This window comes from Thamnophis sirtalis, unplaced genomic scaffold, assembly GCF_051295495.1.
Source record: "Thamnophis sirtalis isolate CommonGarterSnake01/CBP01778 unplaced genomic scaffold, rThaSir2_p1.2 scaffold_6, whole genome shotgun sequence".
Taxonomy (NCBI): Eukaryota; Metazoa; Chordata; class Lepidosauria; order Squamata; family Natricidae; genus Thamnophis; species Thamnophis sirtalis.
Window position 1 is genome coordinate 63,450,700 of NW_028261386.1, and position 23,790 is coordinate 63,474,489.

At 34.7% G+C, this 23,790-nt stretch overlaps 1 protein-coding gene across 4 annotated transcripts in view; it reads right to left on the reverse strand.

Annotated features, from left to right (window-relative positions):
* Positions 1–1,883: 1,883 nt before the first annotated feature.
* Positions 1,884–23,790, reverse strand: part of SPAST (spastin) — a 38,964-nt gene continuing 17,057 nt past the window's right edge. For all 4 annotated transcript variants that reach the window (XM_014071630.2, XM_014071619.2, XM_014071623.2 and 1 more), the window contains 13 exons: positions 19,895–20,073; positions 15,063–15,196; positions 14,667–14,760; positions 12,783–12,857; positions 12,033–12,104; positions 10,941–11,016; positions 10,069–10,160; positions 8,864–8,943; positions 7,454–7,496; positions 6,396–6,475; positions 5,928–5,998; positions 4,651–4,691; positions 1,884–3,556 (listed from right to left, as the gene is read on the reverse strand). In XM_014071630.2, the coding sequence (XP_013927105.1) occupies positions 3,434–3,556; positions 4,651–4,691; positions 5,928–5,998; positions 6,396–6,475; positions 7,454–7,496; positions 8,864–8,943; positions 10,069–10,160; positions 10,941–11,016; positions 12,033–12,104; positions 12,783–12,857; positions 14,667–14,760; positions 15,063–15,196; positions 19,895–20,073 (1,160 nt within the window). In that variant the 3' untranslated portion in view covers positions 1,884–3,433. The remainder of the gene's footprint in view (positions 3,557–4,650; positions 4,692–5,927; positions 5,999–6,395; positions 6,476–7,453; positions 7,497–8,863; positions 8,944–10,068; positions 10,161–10,940; positions 11,017–12,032; positions 12,105–12,782; positions 12,858–14,666; positions 14,761–15,062; positions 15,197–19,894; positions 20,074–23,790) is intronic.

Below are 23,790 nucleotides of genomic sequence, written 5' to 3' on the forward strand. Positions count from 1 at the left end.
AATACTGTAGGCAAGAGATTTGCAAGTCATGAGTCAGGAACTCAACATGGAATAAAACTGAATATTAAGACAAATTGCAACAAATAAGTCAATCTAATTCTACATGAGCATTTTTCATATATTTATACAGAGTTTTCCTAATATTTCATATTATGAAACCTAATTTCAACAGCTAGAATATGAGAACTTTTTCAAAATGAGTTCAAAGTTCTCTCTTTATAGCTGAAAATCTGTTCAATAAAACAGATTTTTAGTAGCACCTTTGATTTAAAATAAGAACTTATTTAAATGTCAAGTTTTTATTAAATGAGATAACTAATTGAGAAGAACATTCTTTACAGAAAAGATAACAGATGTCTTTTAGGACTTTCAGGAACTTGTATGTATAGATTGAAGCACTTTTCTCTGTTTTCCCCCATGTAAATAGCATAAAGCCTTTTTTAGAAGAATCGGAAAACAAAATTTTAAATTGTCTAGGATGTCTGTTTACTGGACATCCAAGATGTGTTGCAGAACAAACATCAGTTAAAAAGTCCAACTGCTATGGTGGTTGCTTGATAACCGAAAACAGACATAGTAACAGTTTATGCTACTCATTGAACAAATAAATCCTACATCCATCTTGGAATAAATTTGGAGCTTCATCAGGTTCTCATTAATGCAAGCACATTAAAAATAACTGGAGGGGCCTAATACACTATATTTTAGAAAACATAGAAGTATTATTAAAATGATACTAGATAAATAACTGTTTCTCACATTTCTATTTAAGAGAATTGAAATAAGGACATGATTAAAATCATTGCTGGATTATGGCTTGAATGAAAATGTATTAACTGTTATATTTATTTCAAAGCAACATTTATTGCATAAAAGCAAATAGTCTGTAGTGTCCCACCATATTTCAAAATTTGCTAAATACCTACACATAACTGAGATTTCAGATATTTCCCTTCCCAAAAATGCTTAATAAGATAGATAGCACTGCCTTTACCAAAGATAATATACATGAAGCTAAAAATCCAACCATTTGTATTCTTATGAAATAAGCTATAATAAAGACAATATACTAGGATCTCTAGAATCTGTTCAAGCATCTGAAATACTCCTAACACTTGCTTAAAAAGGAATTAAGCCAATTGACTTGACAGTTTTAATTCTATTTTTATATATCTAAATCACCTAGTAATACTGATTCAAATATCATAAAAATAATTCTTGCCTGAATAAATGTTTGCTTTAATTAATCAGACTCTAATTGCAAGTATAATTCAGAAATGTTCAGCCCTTAAATTAAAATAAGGCAGATTATTGCAGCTTTTACTTGGATGAGAAGTGAAACATTTTCAAAGAAAAAAGAAAGTCCAGTTGCCTTTTTGAAAAGCACTTTTGGGACAACCATGACCTGGATGATTGAGAATCTCCAGACAGTAATTTTGATTATTAGGTTTTTGAAATCTGATGTATTTGTAGATTTAAAATGACAATTCTGACGATTCTAATTGGGACTTCAGGCAACCACAAGATTTTACTATATCAGGGGAAAAATAAACATGTTCAATGTCCTTGGATTAGATTATCCAACTTTAGAATAAAGAGCCAAGTGATCAAGAAGCTTTAGACAAGTATAATTTGTTCAAGGATTAAAACTAATAAAACTTTAAATAAGACTGTATAATCACTTTATTGTATACTGTACCAGTATGAAGAGCTGAATTGTACAGCAGGAGTAGCTAGTGTCATCAGTCTTTTGGTAATGTCTTTTTACTGTGTAATAAACATCTTTACCATTTACCTTTAGTAAGAGTGTTAATACTATGCAGTATTTCTGTATTCAGATGCATCAATATGGTCTTGAAATTATTTCAAAGATAAAACAGGAAAAGAGGCTTTGAATTTATTCCATAATACGTACATCTTACAAATATTTGTTGAAGTTGGAGACATGCATCTATTCTGTACATACCCACAAACACACTTTATGTATAAGCAAAGAAAATTGGAGGAAAAGGGAATAAAGGGTATCCACAATAGTATGAAACCTAACCTTTCCAAATTCTCAAAAGATAAATCACAATTAATCAGTTTCAGATATTAAATACTTGCCTTGTTCAATCAAGCTGTAAGAGCCAAGTAATATAGTTTTATTGTATTTTAAATAAAACTGTGATAGTTTAATAACTCATACAAAGATTTAGTAACAAGCTGTTAATAGAACAATATATTATTTTTTAGATTTGCCTTTGCACATAAGGCATAATTTCTTCTATAAGATAGCAACTGAAGAAATCTCTAGAAATTTGAAAACCTTATTTTAAGATTAGGAGTATTGTTGATTTGTAAATAGTATGTATTGTCAAAAAAAATTAAATAAAGTTCATGAAATCCTACTTCAAGTTCAAAAGTAGCTTTCAAAAACCAATAACATTTTAATAGAAATGTTACTTTTCTGGCCCTGTTTTTTTATCCTTTTGCACAACTACTAAATTTAAAAACTGAATTAGTCTGTATTTGTTTATCTACGTCATACCCTTTCTATTATATATTAAACATACAATTGAATAAATTATCCATTTTGTAAACACCAATCATATTAGACAGAGAAGTAAATCCATCTGTTCCTTTAATATTAAAAGCCCATTATATTACAAGTCATTTAATATCTTTTTTTCAAAAATGGTTGTGTAACTATAAACTGAAACATATGGTAGATATAAAAGACCAATTAAACAATTACAGCTATGATCACTTGCATATCTTAGAAAATCACCAGAATGGAAAATTCCCTGGCTTTTGGTCATTGTGGTCACAAAAACTAGCACTGAAGAGAAACACTGTTGTTGATTTAAATTTATACTATTTCATATTTTGACTATGATACAAAAACAAGATCCTACTATGGATATTTATAAATGCACTGGAAAACTCCTGCAAGAAAAAACAACTTTAAGACATTTGGTATACCAATTTGTTGTACTAATATATTGACTGTGGGACTTCACAAAGAGAAAGAACAAAACTATGCGGATGCTTTGTATTGTGGACTTTTCAAAATAATATTCTTATCCATATGGGTTTATTTTTAATTTGGCACATTATCAATACACAAGAAACTGAAAACAAGGCTTAGTGATTAAGAAAAATACAACAAAAGTAAATATCATGAGCAACGTTTAGAAAATACAAAAAAAGTACACAAAGTACATTTTTCCTATCATTCATTGGTACAATTCTCTTCCCCATTTTACTGTGCTCTCATAGTTTGTTGGGTATAAATCCTGGTATTAAAGTTTAGGGAGCTCATCATCAACTATTACAAATCAGTCTTGCCTTTTAGTGCAGATACTGCTGATGTCTTGTAAACATTCAGCATTAGTTTGAATCAGCTGTCCCTTGCTGACAACAATCTCCCCTCCTTTGATAAAGTTGTTGATCAAACTGTAGTGTCTCCAAAGGCTTTGTTCCAGCGAATGTAAGCTTCTAGGGTTTGAGGGCTAAGACTGCATTTTATTTTCTTCAAAGACTCGATGAAATCCGACAGCCGAATATTCCTCATCTAAAAGGAGAGGGGGAAAAAGCTGCCTTGAGTATCACATATTATTCAGATATCTCTCTCCGTGCATACTGTATGTTCAGTTAGCCATGTTCCCAGGAAGTTTTGTTGATAAGAAAGATTGGTGTTATAGAAATGGCTAGTTATATATTAATATGTAAAAGCAAAAAGTTGAGGTTGGTGTGTGTTTATCTTGTATTATACTAGGAAGAGTTGGAAGTCAATACTTCCTTTTCTTTCTTTTTCTCTTCCCCTTTGTATTTCACACCCTCTTTTTCCTGGTCCCTTTCCCTTAATTTCCTATTTTCTTTTCTTTTTGTATTTTATATAATAAAAATAATAAAAGAGTATCACATATTATTGGGTTTAAAACTTGTTTTCTAAACTGTATTATTTTCAAAAATCATCAACATGGGACTACCAACATTGAGACACAGACCAAAAGTAATTCAACTTGGATCAGTACTACTATGTTGATTCCACTAGATGGCACTAAAGTATGTGAATCAATTTTAGCGAATCATTTCAGATCATTTCCCCATTTCTAGCATGCTAAAAAGACTCAAAATACAAAGTGCTTAAGGCAACAGCATACTGTGATCTCTCTGCTCCCTATTTCAGTCTCAGTCATGTTTCTGGAAATTTAGAGGACAGAGAATCTACTAACACAGTGCCATAAGGGAAGGTTGCAGGATGGAATTAAAAAATCTATGTTGTACTCATGGAATGGTAATTTTTACACTGCAGTGCTGTATAAGTGTCTATACATCTAGCCTTTTTTCTGAAGTGTTACATATTTTTTAGTTGCATTTGTGTTCTCAAATATAAAATTATGGTTAGTAATTATCTACTTAGAGGAATTGTTTCTATGACATATTTTGGGGTATTTAATTGCTTTTTAGTAGAATCAGATTTTTTTTAATGTTATATAGACCAACTTGACATCTTAGTACTTTTCTAAATTAAATGCATGTGTTCTACTCTCAAAAAAGTGTATTAAAATAATCCATTTTATTTTGAATGTTCAATTGTCCTCTGAAAACAATAATACAAAAGATTAAAAATGACTGAATTGTTGAAGTCAGCAAAGCACATACCTCACTAGCAGACATGTTCTTCACCTGCTCAGGTTTTAATTCTGTAAAATAAAAGAAACATAATTAATTAGTTTCAAATCAATATATCCTATCAAAAAGCTTAATATTTGAATTAAGACAACTCCGAATTCTGGCAATAAAGCTGATTTAAACCAGTTCATGTTAAGTTCATGTTTCTTCATCTTGAAGATCATAAGGCTCTAGACAGGTCGTGATCCCAGGACCATGGGAATACTGCGACAGTCATCAGTGGGAACTGGTCACGAGTCACTTTTTTCAGTGCCATTGTAACTTCAAATGGTCACTAAACAAATGGTTGTAAGTTGAGGACTATCTGTTTTAGGCTTTTCAAGATTTGGGGAGTGTTTACAAGTTGAAGAAGAAGGAACTTGCTTCCCAAAACTTTCCACTCTCACTCCCTTTTTTAAAAAACTCCCAAACAAGAAAAAAAGTTACATCTTTAAATATTTTCAAATTCTGATACATTGCCTCCAATGTATCTTATCTGCTAATAGATAATAGATATTTGCTAATATTATCTATTATAAAACAAAAAGAAAATACTTCAACTATTTTAGATTTAACAATCTGATACACTAAATTTGTTTAAGCTTGTACATTGCCTTTTTATACTCATTTCTTTTTATCATTTAGTTACTGTAGCTTTTTAGCATTCACTGTTATTTCTTTTATATTACTGTCACATTAATTGCCCCAACTCCTACCCATCAAGAAATTCGAAAAGATGCAAATATGAATAGATAAATAGGTATCACTTCTCACCACTTTGGTGGGAAGGTAACAATCTTCCATGTGACTCTATGTATAGACATGCTGGCTATATGAGCATGAAAAATGTCTTCGGACAATGCTGGCTCCCTCAACTAAGAAACAGAGATGAGCATCATCCCTAGCGTCGAACATGACTGGAAAGGGGAAACCTATACCCTTTTTTTCATTAGGTTACAATGTTTCATTTGATTATGTTTACTATTAGCCTGTCCTTATTGGATTGGTTGCAACTTCTGTTATATACTGTCTCTGTGCTAAACTACAGTCCTAATGAACAGTGTGTGTGGTGTGTGTGTGTGTACGCAACCAATATTAGCTAGTTAATTCTAATTATTGAAATTATTTTAAAACACTACTAGCTATAGCAAGGACTTGAGCAAACTAAACTATTTCGTTGGATCTTAGCTTAACAAAAGATGCATATCTGAGCACTATTTAGAGCCACCTTAGAGATGCATTTAATTCAAAGCTAAAAGTTTGCTTACCTCGTATAGGGCCCAACGCTGCATCTTTTGCCAATGCTGTTAAGTCGCTACCTGAATATCCATCTGACATTCTTTAGAAGTGAACACAATTTCAAAAAATTATATTCTTTACAGAAAGCTAACAAAGTTTATATTCTGTATTATAAATCAGTACAATACAATTGAGTAAAACAGAACTTGTAAATTTTGGATGAAATAATTAGGTACATAGTTCAGAAAGACTTTTCAATATTTAATGCTGATATTAATGATATTAAATTGTAGTCTTATCATTTAAGAAGTCAACATACTATATATGATAAGAGATGAAGTGCTGATATCTTTTCTTTATAAACAGTGAGGAAGAGAAACATGACTATGCCATTACTCAGAGCCATTTATATTTAGCATTTCTTCTTATGAGCAACAGCTGCAAATATCACTAGGCGCTGTCCACCTAGATTTAGCATTAAGTTAGAATTTACTCACCTAGCTAACTGTGCCAATTCCTTTTGGGTTAATGGATTTCCTTGTTTGCTCAAGAGATTTTTTAGTAAAAGCAGTCGAGTCTGCAAAATATAACATTCTCTATTTGCAATCTTTGCTTAAATAATCATGCAAAAGGCTCTATACATCTGAAAATTGTGCAGAATGATTTTCACTTTGCAAAGACAACAGAGAAGATTAAGTTTAAAATCATATAGGACAGAAGTGAAGCTATATCTTGAAAATACCTATATGCTTCTATGTCTTGCTATTATACAAATATTAGCAAAATGCTAATGGCTTAATAGAAACACAGCAAACTGCAAGGGTTCAGCATTCTTCTATTCAATCTATAATACCCAATCAGACTATCCCAGCTTCTCACATATTTTAACACATTCATTAAATATGTGAAAAGCTATGAAAATCTGATTGGGACTGATATGGAAGGCAATGAAAATTCACAACTGTCTTTAATTTGCTGTCCAGTACATTATGGGTTTAAATAGATATTTCATGGCAAGTAACAGATTTGGCTTGGCACCCATGCAAATATACCATTTATATTTACTTGCCTATTGCTTGAAAGTTTTCTTTCGCATTAAAAGTGAAAGCTTAAATTTCCAGATATTGAAAAATAAGTAAACTTGAAGCAGAAAGATGCATTCTCTTTATGCCAATCCTTTTACAAATAAGGCATATTCAGAACTGATATAGTGACAATTAAATGTCCATCCATATGTAGGTTAATTCTGATGTTAATGGTAATTTGTTATTCAGCTACAATCTAGGTTCGTCACTACTTCATAGGAAGATAATCAAAAAGTTAAAGAAAATTTATAGAGTAGGGAAATGAGCAAAGGGGATAATTGACAGAGGAAAAGATTAAAAAGAAGGAAAAGGAAAGGAAGAGTATCACTACAGAAATTCTAGACAACCTTATGATAAAAGAATCCATCCTATAATTAAACACGAACAAACAAATTTTTGTATTATTAATTTGCATCCAAGAATTGAATAAGAAACATTCTTACTTTAAAATATTGCCATAATCTACATACCTCTTCATTAGGCAACGATACATATACTCTTTTGGTGAATCGTCTGAGAAAGAAATAGAAAGTATAAAAGATCTACTTAAGATTCAAGATATAATAAAAAATATTGAAAACATAATAAAATTTTCAAACCAGGATTGTAGTTAGCAATAATGGTTTTTTAAACTCTAAAATTTAAAATTAGCCCTTTATTTATTGCTAGCAGTTAATATTAGAATTTCAAGATTATACTTTGTTATTAGCCCAGTAGGCTTTGAGAAGTGAGAATTGTAGATGAGATTATGAGGAAGAATGATACACTGGGCTTGAGAAAGTGGAACACAAGCAAAAAAAGAAAAGGGGAAAATGGAAAAACAGGAAACAATAAATAGAAATGGAAAAATCTCAATTCAATATCAAAGCAGCTGCACTTCTTACTTAATTTTACTTATTTTGTGGGCATGTATTTTGTAGGTCTCGAGTTCCAATTGTGTACGAATGTGCCAATTTATATTGCTAATTTATTTTTATTTATTTTAAAATTAATAATTGCATAAAAATGCTATCTTACTAAACTTCTATTTAAAACGTATAACTCAAGAGTGTCTTTACTGATTAGAATTTAATAGTGAAAGAAGACATGAACAATGGAAGGAAGAAGGAATCACAAGTGTCATTAATAAAATTTAAATTCAGGCCCAATACATTTTAGAAAAGGTGTTGCTTTTTCAAGTGTGCCATAAAAACAGAAGCTATGCAAAAAGTTACCAGAATAACTTTCAATCCACCGGTAGTATGACCAGTTGCTTAGCAATCATCCAAAGTTACAACAGACCCTCCCAAAAATCTTACCTCTGACCTGGATCCAAAAGCTGGTATCCCCCAACCCACCCAATCCCCAATCAACATGATTGTGTTTTGGCACTTGGCAACCAGTACGTTTCTACAGTATCCTTGAAAAAGCAATAAATATTCCAAAATATATAGGAAAACTAAATTTTCCTGGCAGTTGGGATTCTTCCCACTATGTTGACTAGAATTTGGTCAATTATTTTTAAATAATTGGCATACATATAAGAAGAAAACTTGAGAGTTGTTTTGAAACACAATGGCATTTGGCCAGAAAGATCTTTCCATTTTCGGTGAATAGAAGTTTATATTTCATTTTTAATGTATTCAACCTGTCTTCAAGTAACAAAATGAAGATAAATTGTTGATTTGTATCAAAAATATAGTTATAAAATATTTCCAACAATTCATTCCAATAATATTTCCAGTAAATATTTCATCATCTATTTACTGTCCTTTTTTTTCCATTTTTTACCAAAATAAAAATACTCTTTACACATGGCATATCAAATTAGTGTTCAAGAATAGCATCAAAGCTAAATTTACATTACATATTCCTAATTAATTATGCAGGAGTTAAAATACCTGAGTACAGCATCATCAAGCTCCTGTGGCCTGTTAGTTGCTCCCATTACTAAAATGCGATCTTCTCCTGAAGACTGTACCTTTTTTCCCCAGAAAGCAAATTCAGATAGAATCAGAAACGGAAACATCAAAGTATAAATATAAACATATTCTTGTAACTGGGAACAAACTATTTCCACAAGACCATGTAGTGGCAATGCAGAAACCATTATTATTTTGAGGAGTTTAATGACATATTATGATTTTCTCATTATTAGGAAAAGTCTACAAGGTTTTTTTTTCTTGTTTACTGAATAAAGAAAACAGGGTGAGGGGAATCTTCAGGTAGCTTGAAAGTTTTTCTTACACTAAGAGTCATATGCTACCAAGCCAAGGACATCTTGTAGTCTCCTGACAAATAACAGTCAGTAAAGTCATGATGCTAGGTTTTGATAAAAAAAACCCTTGGGGTTTGTCATGGTTGACTCGCTACGGAACCCTGCTCGCAACGAGACAGCAGTAACGGGGGAAGGGAGGGAATGTAAGTGTGTTGCTTGGAAGCATGAGACAGACCCAAACCCCAAAGTCATCAACTGGGAATGCAAGAGCAACTGATTGGTGGACAATGGACAATAGGAGGTCCAGGGAGGGGAAAGTTTTCCTATAGTGTTTGCAGGCGAAAACATGAGAACTGGCTTTTCTACTTCTGTTCCCATATGGCTTTTCAGTAAAGATACACTCTTGGATAAAAAATGTCCCAGGAGATTCTTTTGCTGTTTAATGCAGTGGGATGGTTGACAGGGATGTTGTTTGTTATCAGTCTCTGCTTTGAACCTAGCATTGGGTACTAAGGAAATTGGCCACCCTTGTGGTATTTCTGCTGTTGTTATTAAGGAGCTCCTGGCAGCTTGTAAAAGAGAGGGGTATTATCTTGCTTGTTATGTATGCTTTTGACTCTGCTTGAGGTAACAATAAAGCTTAAAGTTATTTTATTCATTGGTGTATTTATTGTCTCTAGATCCAAAAAAATCAAGCATACTGAAAAATACTTTAAGCTTAGCAAAAAAAAAAGCGGGGGGAGAGAATAGTAGCAATTCATCTTTTACTAGAAAAACCTCAACGGTTTTTTAAATCAATAATAAAAAGTTTAATCGTTAGAATTAAAAATATTATATAACTGCTGCTAACACCCAGCACTGTAATACTGTTCCACAATTAATACTTACACCATCAAACTCTATTAAGAATTCTGTTTTTAAACGTCGGCTAGCATCATGTTCACCTTCTCTTCTTTCACATAATAAACTATCCACTTCATCTAAAATATAAAGATAACCTTTATTGATATTTTTCTGTGACCACACTGCACACATTAAAAATGAAATTCTACTGCCTGCTCAAAAGAAAATATCTATCTACCATACCCATACATAACACACATATACATGCTATATAAATACACACACACACACACACACACATATCTATACCTACACCTGTGTGTGTGTGTGAGAGAGAGAGAGAGAGAGAGAGAGAAAGAGAGAGAGAGAGAGAGAAAGAGATTTCAAATAGCATATATTATTCAACAGCTCTTAAGTTATCAACATTTGTAGAAATGACAGAATTAAAATTTCTGGTTCGGGTTATTAATATACTATCTGAAAAGCACTTAGCCAAATATGGCTTATCTTAAAAATCTAAGCAAAGCAGAGCTGGTTAGTACCAGAATAGGAGATCCAACAGGAAAACTTAGGATAGGAGACTAGACCAAGAAGTTTAGAAAAAAGAGAAGGTAATGGGAATCCATTTCCATACATTGGTTAAGAAAATTAACAAGTACCTGTCAAGGTCATTGACTGGAAAAAAATTTGCTTTTTTAAAAAAAAAATCCTGTTCTCAAGTATAGATTATCAGTACTTATTATAAATGTTATAAAATAAATTTAAAACTGTGAATTAAGAACATATTATTTCTGCAATGCAACTCAATAATAAAATGGATAATGAATGATATGTTATTCTCAATTAAAACTATTTTTAAAAGGTTTATCCTTTAAATTTAAATCAAAATTCAACTAGTCAGATACATGAAATTTTACCAATAAAAATGATAGAAGGCTGAAGTTCTCTAGCTACTGCAAAAAGTGCACGGACTAGTTTCTCTCCTTCACCAACCTAAGGGGAAAAAAAACAAGATATCTACCTCAAATTGATTGAATCATATGCTTCACAACTGGCATATTATCAGTGGATACTAAAATATGACTAACTTGATCTATTCTATGACTGTGACATTAAATCTTCGTTACTATATTTACTATAATTAAATTAATTTTAAAATGTTTATTAAAGTTTTCATCTGTATCTCCCTCTACAAGCCAGGCACACATAAAGCACTTTTTTTTCCAGCAGGCTGCCCCAAAGAATGTGGAATGGAAAAGGTTCTAAAAGGAAAAGAGTTTTTACAAAATTAATATATACTTGTTACTCTAACCTAATTACACAGGAAAGTACAGAATCATACAATCATACTTTATTGGAGGAGCTTTTTTTTGCTTCTGTCTTGAAAGAAACACTAAATTGAAATGTTAATATAACACATATCAAATCTGTTGCTGCCAATTAATGCAGATACATCTTTCTAGAGGCACCTACTAATTCTTTTATCTAATCTCTATTCCTGAAAAACCCATTTCTTAATATCTGGTTAGATTCACAGTTCTGGGGATATAGTGGAAAAAGAATTACCTAAATACTTATTTCTATAGCACCATGTCCAAGAGGACTTTATCCATACAAGAATTTTCAGAGAGACATAAGATTGTATTACAGCTTTCAATTTAAATGTATTCCAGGGGAATACAATTAGATACAGATATAGATAAGAATTAGAAATAGTTTAAAGGTAAGGTAAAGCTTCCCTCAAACACATATGCTAGTCGTTCCTGATTCTAGGGAGCAGTGCTCATCTCAATTTCAAAGATGAAGAGTCAGCGCTCTCCTTGGCCATGTGGCCAGCATGACTAAAAGCCGAAGGCACACGGGACACTGTTTAAAAATATTTTAGAAACAGATAAACATGATTTCAAATGTACTGGAATCTGGTGCAAATACGACTCCATTTATTATTATTTTCAAAACTTCCTAAAATGACTTTTTAACCATAGCCAGAATATAATATTGCTACTTACATATTTTGATGTCAGACTTGCAGCACTTATGTTAAAAAAGGTTGAATTTGATTCTGCAGCCACTGCTTTGGCCTATATTAAAAAAAAATTGGTTTAAGTCTGCAACATAATACCAAGCACATAACATCTTTCAGCAATGTAATTATCCTTATTAGTCAGAGTTCTGCTGATTGGACACATATGTGCCCAGTAAATACCGTAACTAGATATGTTAAAGGAAATTTCAATCTATCAGCACTTTAGCAATGTATGTTATACTTTTATATGTCTGCTTATATATTTCAGAATTTACTTTTTCTTGTAAGATACTGGGAAATTCTGAGCATTCTTCTAACTGGAGTACCCATGTCCCAACATGAAACTACTCTGTTATCTCAAAATGATAAGAAAGAATATTTCTGGGTACATATATAAAATATAATGTTCAAACACTGTTTCCATAAGCAATATGCCAAACACACAAATAGACAGTATTTTCTGGCTAAAGGGAAGGGCAGAATAATTGAAATGAATGAGCTGGGAGTACACATGGGCATTTATTTTTCTGGATTAAGGAGTGAAATTTTGAGGATTTTTAAAGAAAGAAATTATCTTAAGCCTCTTTTAAATCTCACGTTTGTTTCCTGCCTTAAAATGAAAGAAAAACACACTGCCAATTTTTAGCAAATATAATCAGATTTAGAAGAGGTACTGGGGGGAACAAAAGAGGAGATTGCCTGCCCATGTGATAGAAGAAAGCAGCTCTCTTACCAGCATCGTCTTCCCATTTCCTGGTGGGCCAAATAACAACAATCCTCGTGCAGGAGCCCTAAGTCCTGTAAACAACTACAAGAGTGACTGAATTACATTTTGGTTCATGGCATAATCTGAACTCTTCAGTCTATAAACTAATAATTTTATAGCTGAGAGAAGACATTATTAATGTTTTTTGCAGTAGATATGAAAAACACTTATCATCCTGATTACTGAATACTTTGCCATTGAGCTCTATTTTTTTGTACTTGATACTAGGTCAAAATAAGAGTCTAGGAAAAATAGGCCAAAAAAGACCACAGAAAAATTCAAATAATACAAAAGAAACTAATACTTAAATTATTAAATTTAAGATATATTTTTTGGAATTCACCAAGCTATAAATGCTATAGAAAAAATATACTTTCTAGCATAGAATTTATTTATTTTTTTAATATCATAAATTGTTATTCATTTTTCAAGCAAGTAATGCTATTATAGCCTGTTATCCATGATTGCAGTTCTACGTTTTCTTCACAAAGTGTATTTTAATAGTCAGGTGTGAGCCATCTGATAGAAGAGACAGCAAAACTGCCTCCAATTGGCTATTCTGGCTAATATATATATGCTATGGATTTATTTCGTTAATTGCCTTTAGTCTTTATCTTAAGAAAATGAATGTGTAACACACAGAGTATATTAATTGGAATGATTATATAAAGATATGTCTTTTATTATAGTATCAACAAAAAATTGTCAATTTTTCTTTCCTGAAACATCTTTAAACATAGCTGGAAGAGAATTGGATAGATTGCACTACTTATCAACAGTAATATTTCAATTGTCAATTGATGCTACAAATGCAAAATCTGAACTATGGTGCCAAAGTCTACTGAAAAATTAGAAACTCAGATGACTTGGTCAAATATATATGTATGGACTCTAAATCAAATATTCACCTGCAAACTTTTAAGAGCCAAATCTAAACTATATTCTGAAAGTTGTGTTCAAAAATAAGCCCATTGTTTCCTCAAACTGCAGCAGAGATAGGAGGGATGATTAAGAGTGGCCATCTCACTTAATGATCATCATTGCTTGCAACAATAATAGGCAGTTTGCATTACAGTTATAGGTCAAAGAACATCTGTAGACCAATTATATCTTTAATACTGGTTTGGAGATACACTTTACCTATAAGCATACTAAACAGAAGGGCAACTTTCACTTTCGTTAGGTTTCTGATCCAGGCCATCTTGTTCAATGGCAGAATAGAAGAGCAATTTTGCCAGTACTTTCATTCTACTGTAGATTCCTAGAACACAAAAATCTGGTTCTAAAAATAGAGACCATCTGGAGAACGTGGAGGTCAGTGGTAGGTGCTGCATATAAAGAGATGCTTAAAATTGTTTCTCCCTCCCTTCCTGGGCAAGGAGGATTTTCAGCAGAATTTCATTTAGAAATGGATGATACCCATAGGAAAGGCATACCTAATATTAACTGCTTCAATTGAAAATATAATTATGCTTTATTTAAACTTTACCACTGAAAACCTAGCGGATGTATAGCGGGGGAGTAGATAACATTCGTTTTAGCACATTACTGAGCATGTGATTAATTTCTATTTATTAATCTATGCAATATAATCAATATATTGGACCAATAAAAGCTGAATATTTTAAGTAACTATAAGAATGCCAGTTTTACTCCAGCATCTAATCCAATACTCCAATTGTACTTTGATACAGAAAAATTGTGATTACACATAATAGATGCAAATATAACAAATATGCATGTTACATGAATACATCCAAAATGCTAATTTTTTAAAAATCAAAGTAAAATCTACCAGATAATGAAAACATAAAAGAGGCAATAAAACAAGCCAATAAACAGATTGCTTACTTCAGGTCTAAGTGAAGGAAGGATAACAATTTCTTGCAGTGCCTGTTTAGCCAACTCCTGCCCAGCGATATCATCAAAATTGACAGATGGCCCACTAACAAATACAGAATAGTAATTAGTGCAACAATAGGCATCTCATTCTTCCAGAGTACAGCTGAATATTTCACTCTTTGTCTCAACTGATTTTCTTTTTTAAAAAACCTTTACAGTTAAGAAATTCTCATGGTATATTAAATATTATATTTTAAAGAATATTTTCATTTCTTCCTATCAAAATCTTAAACAGATGCAGAAAAAACAATATGAACATTACTTGCCCTGAAAATAATCACACTTGATATTTACTAGAAAGCATTCCCATTTCACACTCACCTACAAAATACTACTGGCACTTACCTGTCTACAATTTCATTGAGAATAAGATTAGCAAGGTTACTATCCACATTTTTGAAAATCTTTGGGTCTTTCTTTTTTCGTACAGCAGTTGAAGGAGTAGAAGGCTTGGTGGTTCTATTATTTTTTGGAGTAACCTAAGAAAACAATTATTTCAAATGTATTTCAATATTATTTTAAAAAAAGAATTAGATATCAGCTTCAGTAATCTACAGGAAGGAAATTTCCATTCAGCATCTGGGTAATCGGTTAAACAAATCTGTGATAAGGCAATAACTTTATTTTTAAAAAATACAGAAAAAACAGTTAATTAAATGTTACAAAAGAGTAATGTAACATTAATTATATGACATCAAGGTATTGTCAATTCTTAGCAACCATATACTATATATTTTCTCCATGGTAATATAACATACTTTTATAAATTCAGGAAAGGAAAAACAGAGCACAAATATATCCTCTCTCCCTCTTTTTCTTTTTTCCTTCCTTCCTCCTTCCTCTTGCCTATCAACTTTTTTTTTTTTTGTTACATAGAGGACACATACCCACAACAATAAAAACAAAACAAAACAAAAAGAAAAAAACCCATCATCACATATAGCATGTCGTTTGGTTACAAGTGTTTTAACATTTATCATTCTTATACATTTATTATTTCATTTAATAGGTTATAATATACAGTTTGGGTTGCTTTGTTTACCATCCCTTCCTCCTGTTATAACACCACCTTATTTTCCCTTTCTTTTCTCCCTTCCTCCCTTCTCTACTTTCTTCCTTCCTGCTCTCCTTTCCCTTCCTTCTTCCTGTACCTTTCTCCTACTCCTGCTCTTCCTCATCCCCTTCCTACCCTCTCTCCTCCTCTTTCTCTCCTTTCCATCCTCCTCTCCTTACCTCTTTCTTTTCACCCTCTCTCCCTTCTCTACTTTCTTCCTTCCTCCTCTCCTTCCCCTTCCTTCTTCCCTTACCTCTCCTTTGCTCCTGCTCTTCCTCTTTCCCTTCCTACCCTCTCTCCTTCCTTTTCTCTCCCTTCCATCCTCCTTTCCTTTCCCTTTCCTTTCTCCCTCCCTCCCTTCTCTACTTTCCTCCTTCCTCCTCTCCTTCCCCTTCCTTCTTCCCTTACCTTTCTCCTACTCCTGCTCTTCCTCTTCCCCTTTCTACCCTCTCTCCCCCTCTTTCTCTCCTTTCCATCCTCCTCTCCTTACCTCTTTCTTCTTTCCATCTTCCTTTCATTCTCTCCTCCTTTTTCCCTTTCTCCCAACTCCCTTTCTGGGAGTTGAAGTCCACACACTTTCAAGTCTCCAAGGGGGAGAAAGACTGATCTATCTAATTAATATAATTATTTCTCCCTCTCTTTTTCACTCTCTCTCCAGCGCACACACGCAAATGCATAGGGCAGCCCACCTCACACACAGGTAACTCCGGGCGGCTTACGGGAAGAGGACAGCCGACCACTCAACCACGCGGGGGGGGGGGCAGGATTTCGCCAAGAAAAGTTAACTTTCCTGCGAAAGGGGCCGGCAGCCTCTCAGCTCTTCCCGGCCGGGGAGACCTCCCCCCACTTCCACTCCTGCGACCCTCCTCCCGCCTCCTCGGAGCTTCAAGCAAGCTAACTGGGAAGGCCGGGGAAGAAGAAGAAACGGCGGCGCGAGGTCAGCGGTCCTTGGGGGCGTGGCGGAAGCCCTGCCAAAGTGTCCGTTCCCCAGCCCGGCTGCCGTTTCTCTTGCTGAGGGCGGAAGGGGAGGGGGAAGAGGAGAAAGGTAAAGTGGCGGCCCTGTCAAAACGCACGTTTCCCGCCTCAGCTGCTGAAGGGATCGTGCGGCCGCCACTTTACCTTTCTCCGCTGCCCCCACGCTCTCGGAGGCGGCGATCCCATTCACGAAGAGGCAGGAGGAGAGGTGGGGGCGCTGGCAGCTGCCCGCAGACAACTTCCACGCGCTTCAGGGGCTTCTGCCGGGCAGCGGGAGCCCCGGAAGCGAGAGGAAATTGTCTGCGGGCGGCTGGCAGCGCTCCAACCTCTCCTCCTGCCGCGCGGATCCATTTTCATTCATGAACGGACTCCCCAGCAGGAGGAGAGGTTGGGGCGCTGCCAGCCGCCCGCAGACAACTTCCAAGCGGTTCAGGGGCTTCTGCCGCGCGGCAGGAGCCCCGGAAGCGAGAGGAAATTGTCTGCGGGCGGCTGGCAGCGCTCCAACCTCTCCTCCTGCCGCGCGGATCCATTTTCATTCACGAACGGACTCCCCGGCAGGAGGAGAGGTTGGGGTGCTGCCAGCCGCCCGCAGACAACTTCCAAGCGGTTCAGGTGCTTCTGCCGGGCAGCGGGAACCCCGGAAGCGAGAGGAAATTGTCTGCGGGCGGCTGGCAGCGCCCCAACCTCTCCTCCTGCCGCGCGGATCCATTTTGATTCACGAACGGACTTCCCGGCAGGAGGAGAGGTTGGGGCGCTGCCAGCCGCCCGCAAACAACTTCCAAGCGGTTCAGGGGCTTCTGCCGCGCGGTGGGAGCCCCGGAAGCGAGAGGAAGTTGTCTGCGGGTGGCTGGCAGCGCCCCAACCTCTCCTCCTGCCGCGGCGATCCGTTTTGATTCACGAACGGACACCGCGTTCCCCACCTCTCCTCCTGCCTCTTCGTGAATGGGATCGCCGCCTCCGAGAGCGTGGGGGCAGCTGCAGCCGCCCGCAGAGAACTTCCACGTGCTTCGCTTCAGGGGCTTCTGCTCTGCGGGCGGCTGCAGCTGCCCCCACGCTCTCGGAGGCGGCGATCCCATTCACGAAGAGGCAGGAGGAGAGGTGGGGGCAGCTGCAGCCGCCCGCAGAGAACTTCCATGTGCTTCAGGGGCTTCTGCCGGGCGGCGGGAGCCCCGGAAGCGAGAGGAACTTCTCTGCGGGCGGCTGCAGCTGCCCCCACCCTCTCCTCCTGCCGCGGCGAGCGGAAAATTCGATTAGAATTAGATTACTCACCAGTCAGCGCAGCTGCAACCTCTTTCGTCTTTTGGCGAAAGGAAATGGAGACTCGCGCAGGCGTGCTGAAAATTTCCCATCCCAGCCAGCTCACTGATTGGCTGGAGTCCAGGCCAATCCAATCAGTGAGCGGCAGGCTGGGCTGGCTTAAATTTGTAGGAGGTAAAAGGCTAAAAGCACACTTTTTTTGGCGCTCGCCGCTCCCGCCCATCAGCTGCTAGCTTGCTGGGCTGGCTCATCTGGTAGGATAGAGAACGGAACGATGAGCCAGCCCAGCAAGCTAGCAGCTGATGGGCGGGAGCTGCGAGCGCCAAAAAATGCGTGCTTTTTAAAAAAGCGTGCGGGATGCGGGAAAATGCATTGGAAAGCGGGGGTGTCCCGCCAAAAGCTATCTATCATCCATCTATCTATCTATCTATCTATCTATCTATCTATCTATCTATCTATCTATCTATCTATCTATCTATCTATCTTCTAAACAAAAATAACTTATATTCCATATTATTTATCAAAGTTTTAATTGCTTTTAAACAACTATTTTTTTGAATAAATAAGAGACAGAATGTAATAATCCTTCCTTCCAATGCCTAACATACCATGCTGGTCAAAAAGCAAAGGTAAAATCTGTACAAGAACTCTGTATTACCACTTTGAGTTGATGGCAGTGATATTTTAAACTAGGTTTTTTTTCTACACTGAAAATAATAAACCCAAAAGAAAATAAGCTCAGTATCACCATTAACCATTTTCTAAATCTATGGTTTTAAAATTAACAGCAAAATAAATTGGAATACTTGAATTCTTAACCATCCTTAATAGTTCTGCTATACAATAAGAGATTTTTGTTAATTTTGAAAATTACAAATATTTTAGCTTTTCCAATGAGAAAAAGTGTTCTACCTTTTTGATCATTTTGTTTCTTCTTTTCCATATACTTTTCCATGGCAATTTTTTCCAGGCATCCAAGTACCCATACCATCAGTGAAATCATTTCTCAAAGCTTATAATTGAAGCAGTTTTGCTACCCAGTTGCCAACTTGTAAAATATGGGCGGAATCCAGCTATTTCCAATGATAGAAGCCTCCCATTCGCAAAATGGGGAAGAAAGCTATACAGATAGTCCGTGACTTATAACAGTTCATGTAGTGACCATTCAAAGTTACAATGGCTCTGAAAAAAGTGACTTATGACCATTTGTCACACTTATGACCATAGCAGCATCCCTATGGTTACATTGTCAAAATTTGGCCACTTGGCAACTGACTCATAATTATGACAGTTGCACTCCCAGGATCATGTGATCCCCTTTTGCAACCTTCCGACAAGCAGTCAATGGGGAAACCAGATTCGCTTAACAACTGTGGCAAGAAACTAAAATGAGATAAAACTCACTTAACAAACGTCTCACTTAACAGACGTTTGTGGCTGTAAATCAAGGACTACTGGTATACTAAATTCATCTTCCCTAGTTATTTTCTGTCAAATTATTGAAAAGCATTTTTCCATTCTTTTAGCAGATATCTTCTACTGATAACAAAAATGACACTAGATATAACCACAACCTTAATCAAAATTAAGAGCAAAATAACATTAAATAGGGTTTTTTCCCCTAAAAATGTGTTTGAGATTACAAACTTATACAATTCCCTTACAGTAAATCACATTAGCTTCTATGGTCTATTCTAGTCTCTACCAGCCTTTCCTAGTAATGTCAATAACTGAACTTAGATTTTGCTGCATGCAAAACATGCTATTTATAAAAGGCAATTCCTTTATTTTGAATTGCAACTTTTCTATTGCTTTTTCTATTTCAATTGCAACTTTTCTATTTGCAATTAACAAAAATGCAATATGCTGTGCATAGAAACTAGTGTCCTACCTTCTGAGTTGCAGCTGAAGGAACTCTAGGTGCAGAAAAATTAGAAACTCCAGTATAACTAGGTGTTCTTTGGTGCCCAGAAAATCCTCCAGATCCAGCCTTTGCCACAGATTTTGAACGAGGAAGTGAATTACTACTATGAGACAATGGATCCTTCTTTTTTGGAACAGTTCCATTTTCTACAAAGAAAAAGAATAAATTTCTTACTACAGAAAACATTCAAATCAACTAGTTGCACTTTTACTTACTTTTAAATTGGTACTATCTATTAATTTAGTTGATTTATGACAGATTTCACACAAAAACTCTGAGCAATAATATAGGGTTAAATCTCACAATACATAATGAACAATAATAATATAAAAACACATAATTTAATTTATTTATCTATAGCAATTACCCATAAGTGAGTAAACACAATATCTTTGTGAACAGATCACCTCAGAAACATGACATGATTTATCTTAATAATGTTGCTTTCGGTTTGCACTGGTATTTCGTAAACTTTATTGAGTAGGTTGCTTTGTTAGAAAATTTTAGAACTAAAAATATTATCATTTCCTGCAAGCACAGCCAATGTATCTCAGCACTATGTATACTAAAAATGTACAAAACTGTTATACTTTTTTTTAACTTCTCAAACTATTACAGAAGCACAGTTTTGACCAGGTAGCATACAACTATTTTTGCAGTATTCAAGCAATATGAAACACCGTACAGGTTGTCTTCATTTAACAACAATAATTGGGACCACCAACTCCATTGCTAAGCAAGACATCACATAGCTGTGACTTGCAATTATACCACCGGCTTCTCCATTCACTTGGCTTGTCAGAAGCCAGTTGTAGAGCATGCAAATAGTGATCACGTGACGGTGATATGGTGCAACAGTCATAAAAAGCCACTGGCTGTGGAGCATCAAATCTCAATTATGGGACTGCAGGGATGTTCAAGAATCATAAGTCCAAGGACCAGTCATAAAGTTATTTTTTTTCCATACCATAATTTCAAATGATCACTAAACAGAGTAGTAATAAAATGAGTACTACCTATAATCAAAAATTCAGTGCAAGAAGATAATGTACATTTTACATCTATGGAAACTTGAAAATAAAATTATAATGTAACTATGAAGATCAATATAAAAATTCTAAAGAATTCTAAAGAATATATTGATCTACTACTTACTGTATAAACTGTATGTTCCATTTACCAGTAACCTATGGCTCCTTACAGATTACTGTCTTGGGAATGCCTCCTTTGATAGCAAAAGACTACCCCCCCCCCGACCAATGCAGTGAAATTTTGGATCTAAGTGGAATTAATTAATATATGATAGACTTCTTTACCTAATGATATTTTCATTAATCTATATTACTATATAAAGGTTATCAACAAGAAAGCAAGCAGTTAAAATGTTTCTGAATCTTAGAAAGTTAGATTCACTCTTCACTTAACATTACACATTTATTTATCAAATTTATATGGCTACCAAATTGAGAGTTGGACACTCTGGATCGTGTACAACTGTCAATAAAATACATGTATGCAATACAATAGCAGAGTTGGAAGGTACCTTGGAGGTCTTCTAGTCCAACCCCCTGCTAGGCAGGAAACCCTATACCATTTCAGACAAACATCCAGCATCATCTTAAAGACTTTCATATTTCAAAACAGAAAAATCAGTTTTAAAATGGAGATAATTGAAACTAAAAATACATGCAAAATATGTAGAACCTCTCAAATATTTTCAGAATGATTCCTAAATAATTAAAACTTATCAAACAAATCAAGCAACAATAAAGTTGTCAACATTATTTGTTTCAATATCTAAAAGCAGCAGCAAAGATACTATGTAAGATGCCTAGGAATAAGACTCTTATCAGGTAGATGCTAGAGCCACAAGAGCATCAAAGAAGTTTATATTACTGCCTGTAGAAGTTACATAAAAACTAGGGCTCAGGATACCTGGTTCCAAACAAGAGTTTAAATTCTGTTTGAAAACAATGAAAATACAAAGTACTACAGTAACTAGATTTCCAGACAAACTTCAACAAACAGTGCAGGAGTGAATAAAACTTCTTGTAAGCTGTTCACTTGTTGTAAGCCACTTAGTTGCCTTGAACCACAATACAGTATATGCAACAAATAAATTTAATAAATAAATAAAATCATGCAATAATCTAAGATTACACAGAAACTGGCCCATCTGTATCAGTGAAAATATTACACACACTATGGAACAACAGAATTTGGGGGAGAGGAGTGATCATGCATTGAACTTAGATACAAATGTATGTTAAATAAAATTTTTACAATACTATTAACTGGGCTAATATAGCATCAACTGGCATTCTAACCAGAACAGTTTAATTTCTGCTTCACAAGGTAACAAATTTGTGCTCTTCAAACTCCTGGTCTTTGTACAAGATCTTTGTTGATTCTAAATAACTTTTAAGTATTTACAGTACCTCACCTGATCCAAGTATAAAAGTGAGATAGAATATTTGCCTGTTTCTTGTGTACGTATCTCTTCAGTACTATCCATATAACTGTAACAATCAACTCCCAGTTTCTGAATGATTTTATTCAGTGGTTCCGTATATGTTAAAGCACAGACAATGTGGATTTCAGATAAATTCGCAATTCGAGATGTGATAAAGATACTATGTTTTTCAAAGTAGATAGAAAGTAATGATTAGCTGATCACTGATTAGAATTGCCAACTGATTTTGTTTTAGGAAGGTATGGCAGATATTTTACTTTGATAAATCCACAAAAACATCTAACTACCTGATATTATTTGAAGGAAAATTAAAAGGAAGAACAGAATAGGAAAAGTCATAAAACCATACTATTTTCTAAAATTTATTTTGCATATGAAATTTATTAGAACAGAAACTATTTTCCATGCAATCTAGTCTATATGATTATTTGGTTTAAAAAGTATCAATAAAAGTAGTTGCAATTGCAAGCAGTAATCAGTTTTTTTCAACAATATAGTGATATGCCGATTCTCATTATGCTACATATATAGAATTAGAGTTGGTATCAGTACATCACAATGGATGAAATCACACTGTAGTCTTACAAATATAACTTATCTTCCACAAAGCCATGTATACAACTTTTTCTTGCCCCAATCATTAAGTGAATCATTACAGTTGTTAATAATAAGACTGTTAAGTGAATCTGGCTTTCCCATTGAATCCGCTTATCCAAAGATTGCAAAAGGGAATCACATGACTCCAAGACACTGCAACAATCATAAATATGAACCAGTTGCCAAGCATCTGAATTTTGATCACGTGATCATGCAGATGTTGTAATACTTAGAAGTGTGAAAAAAGTTATTTTTTCCAGTGCTATTATAACTTCAAACAATCACTAAATGAATGGTTGTAAATTGGTTACCTGTATTCATATACCAATACTAATTGTTTCAAGCAAAGCATCACACTAAATCAGTTACTGAGAATATACTTTTAGAGAGAAATAATTATCAAAAATGTTTTTATAGAGCAAAAAAACTGTGTGTGTGTGTGTGTGTATATATATATATATACACAAAATATATTATATTATGTATGTATATATGTATGTATAGGATATTATTTGGAGTTACTATGTCTTATAAGAATAAAAATGACTGAAGGTACAAGCTAAAAAGCTCATAAAAAACATAGCAAAGAAATTTCCAAAACAGCTTAGCAAGAAATCACTAAACATTTACAACACTCTACCTAAATGTTTTCTCTTATTTTCATTCATTATTCTTATTTCTTAAACACGCTTTAAGAATGTTGAACATCAATAATTTTCTCATATAAATAAACTTCAAGCTAATTTTCTCATTATTCTATCTTATGTACACACACTGACAAAGAAAAGCCAAG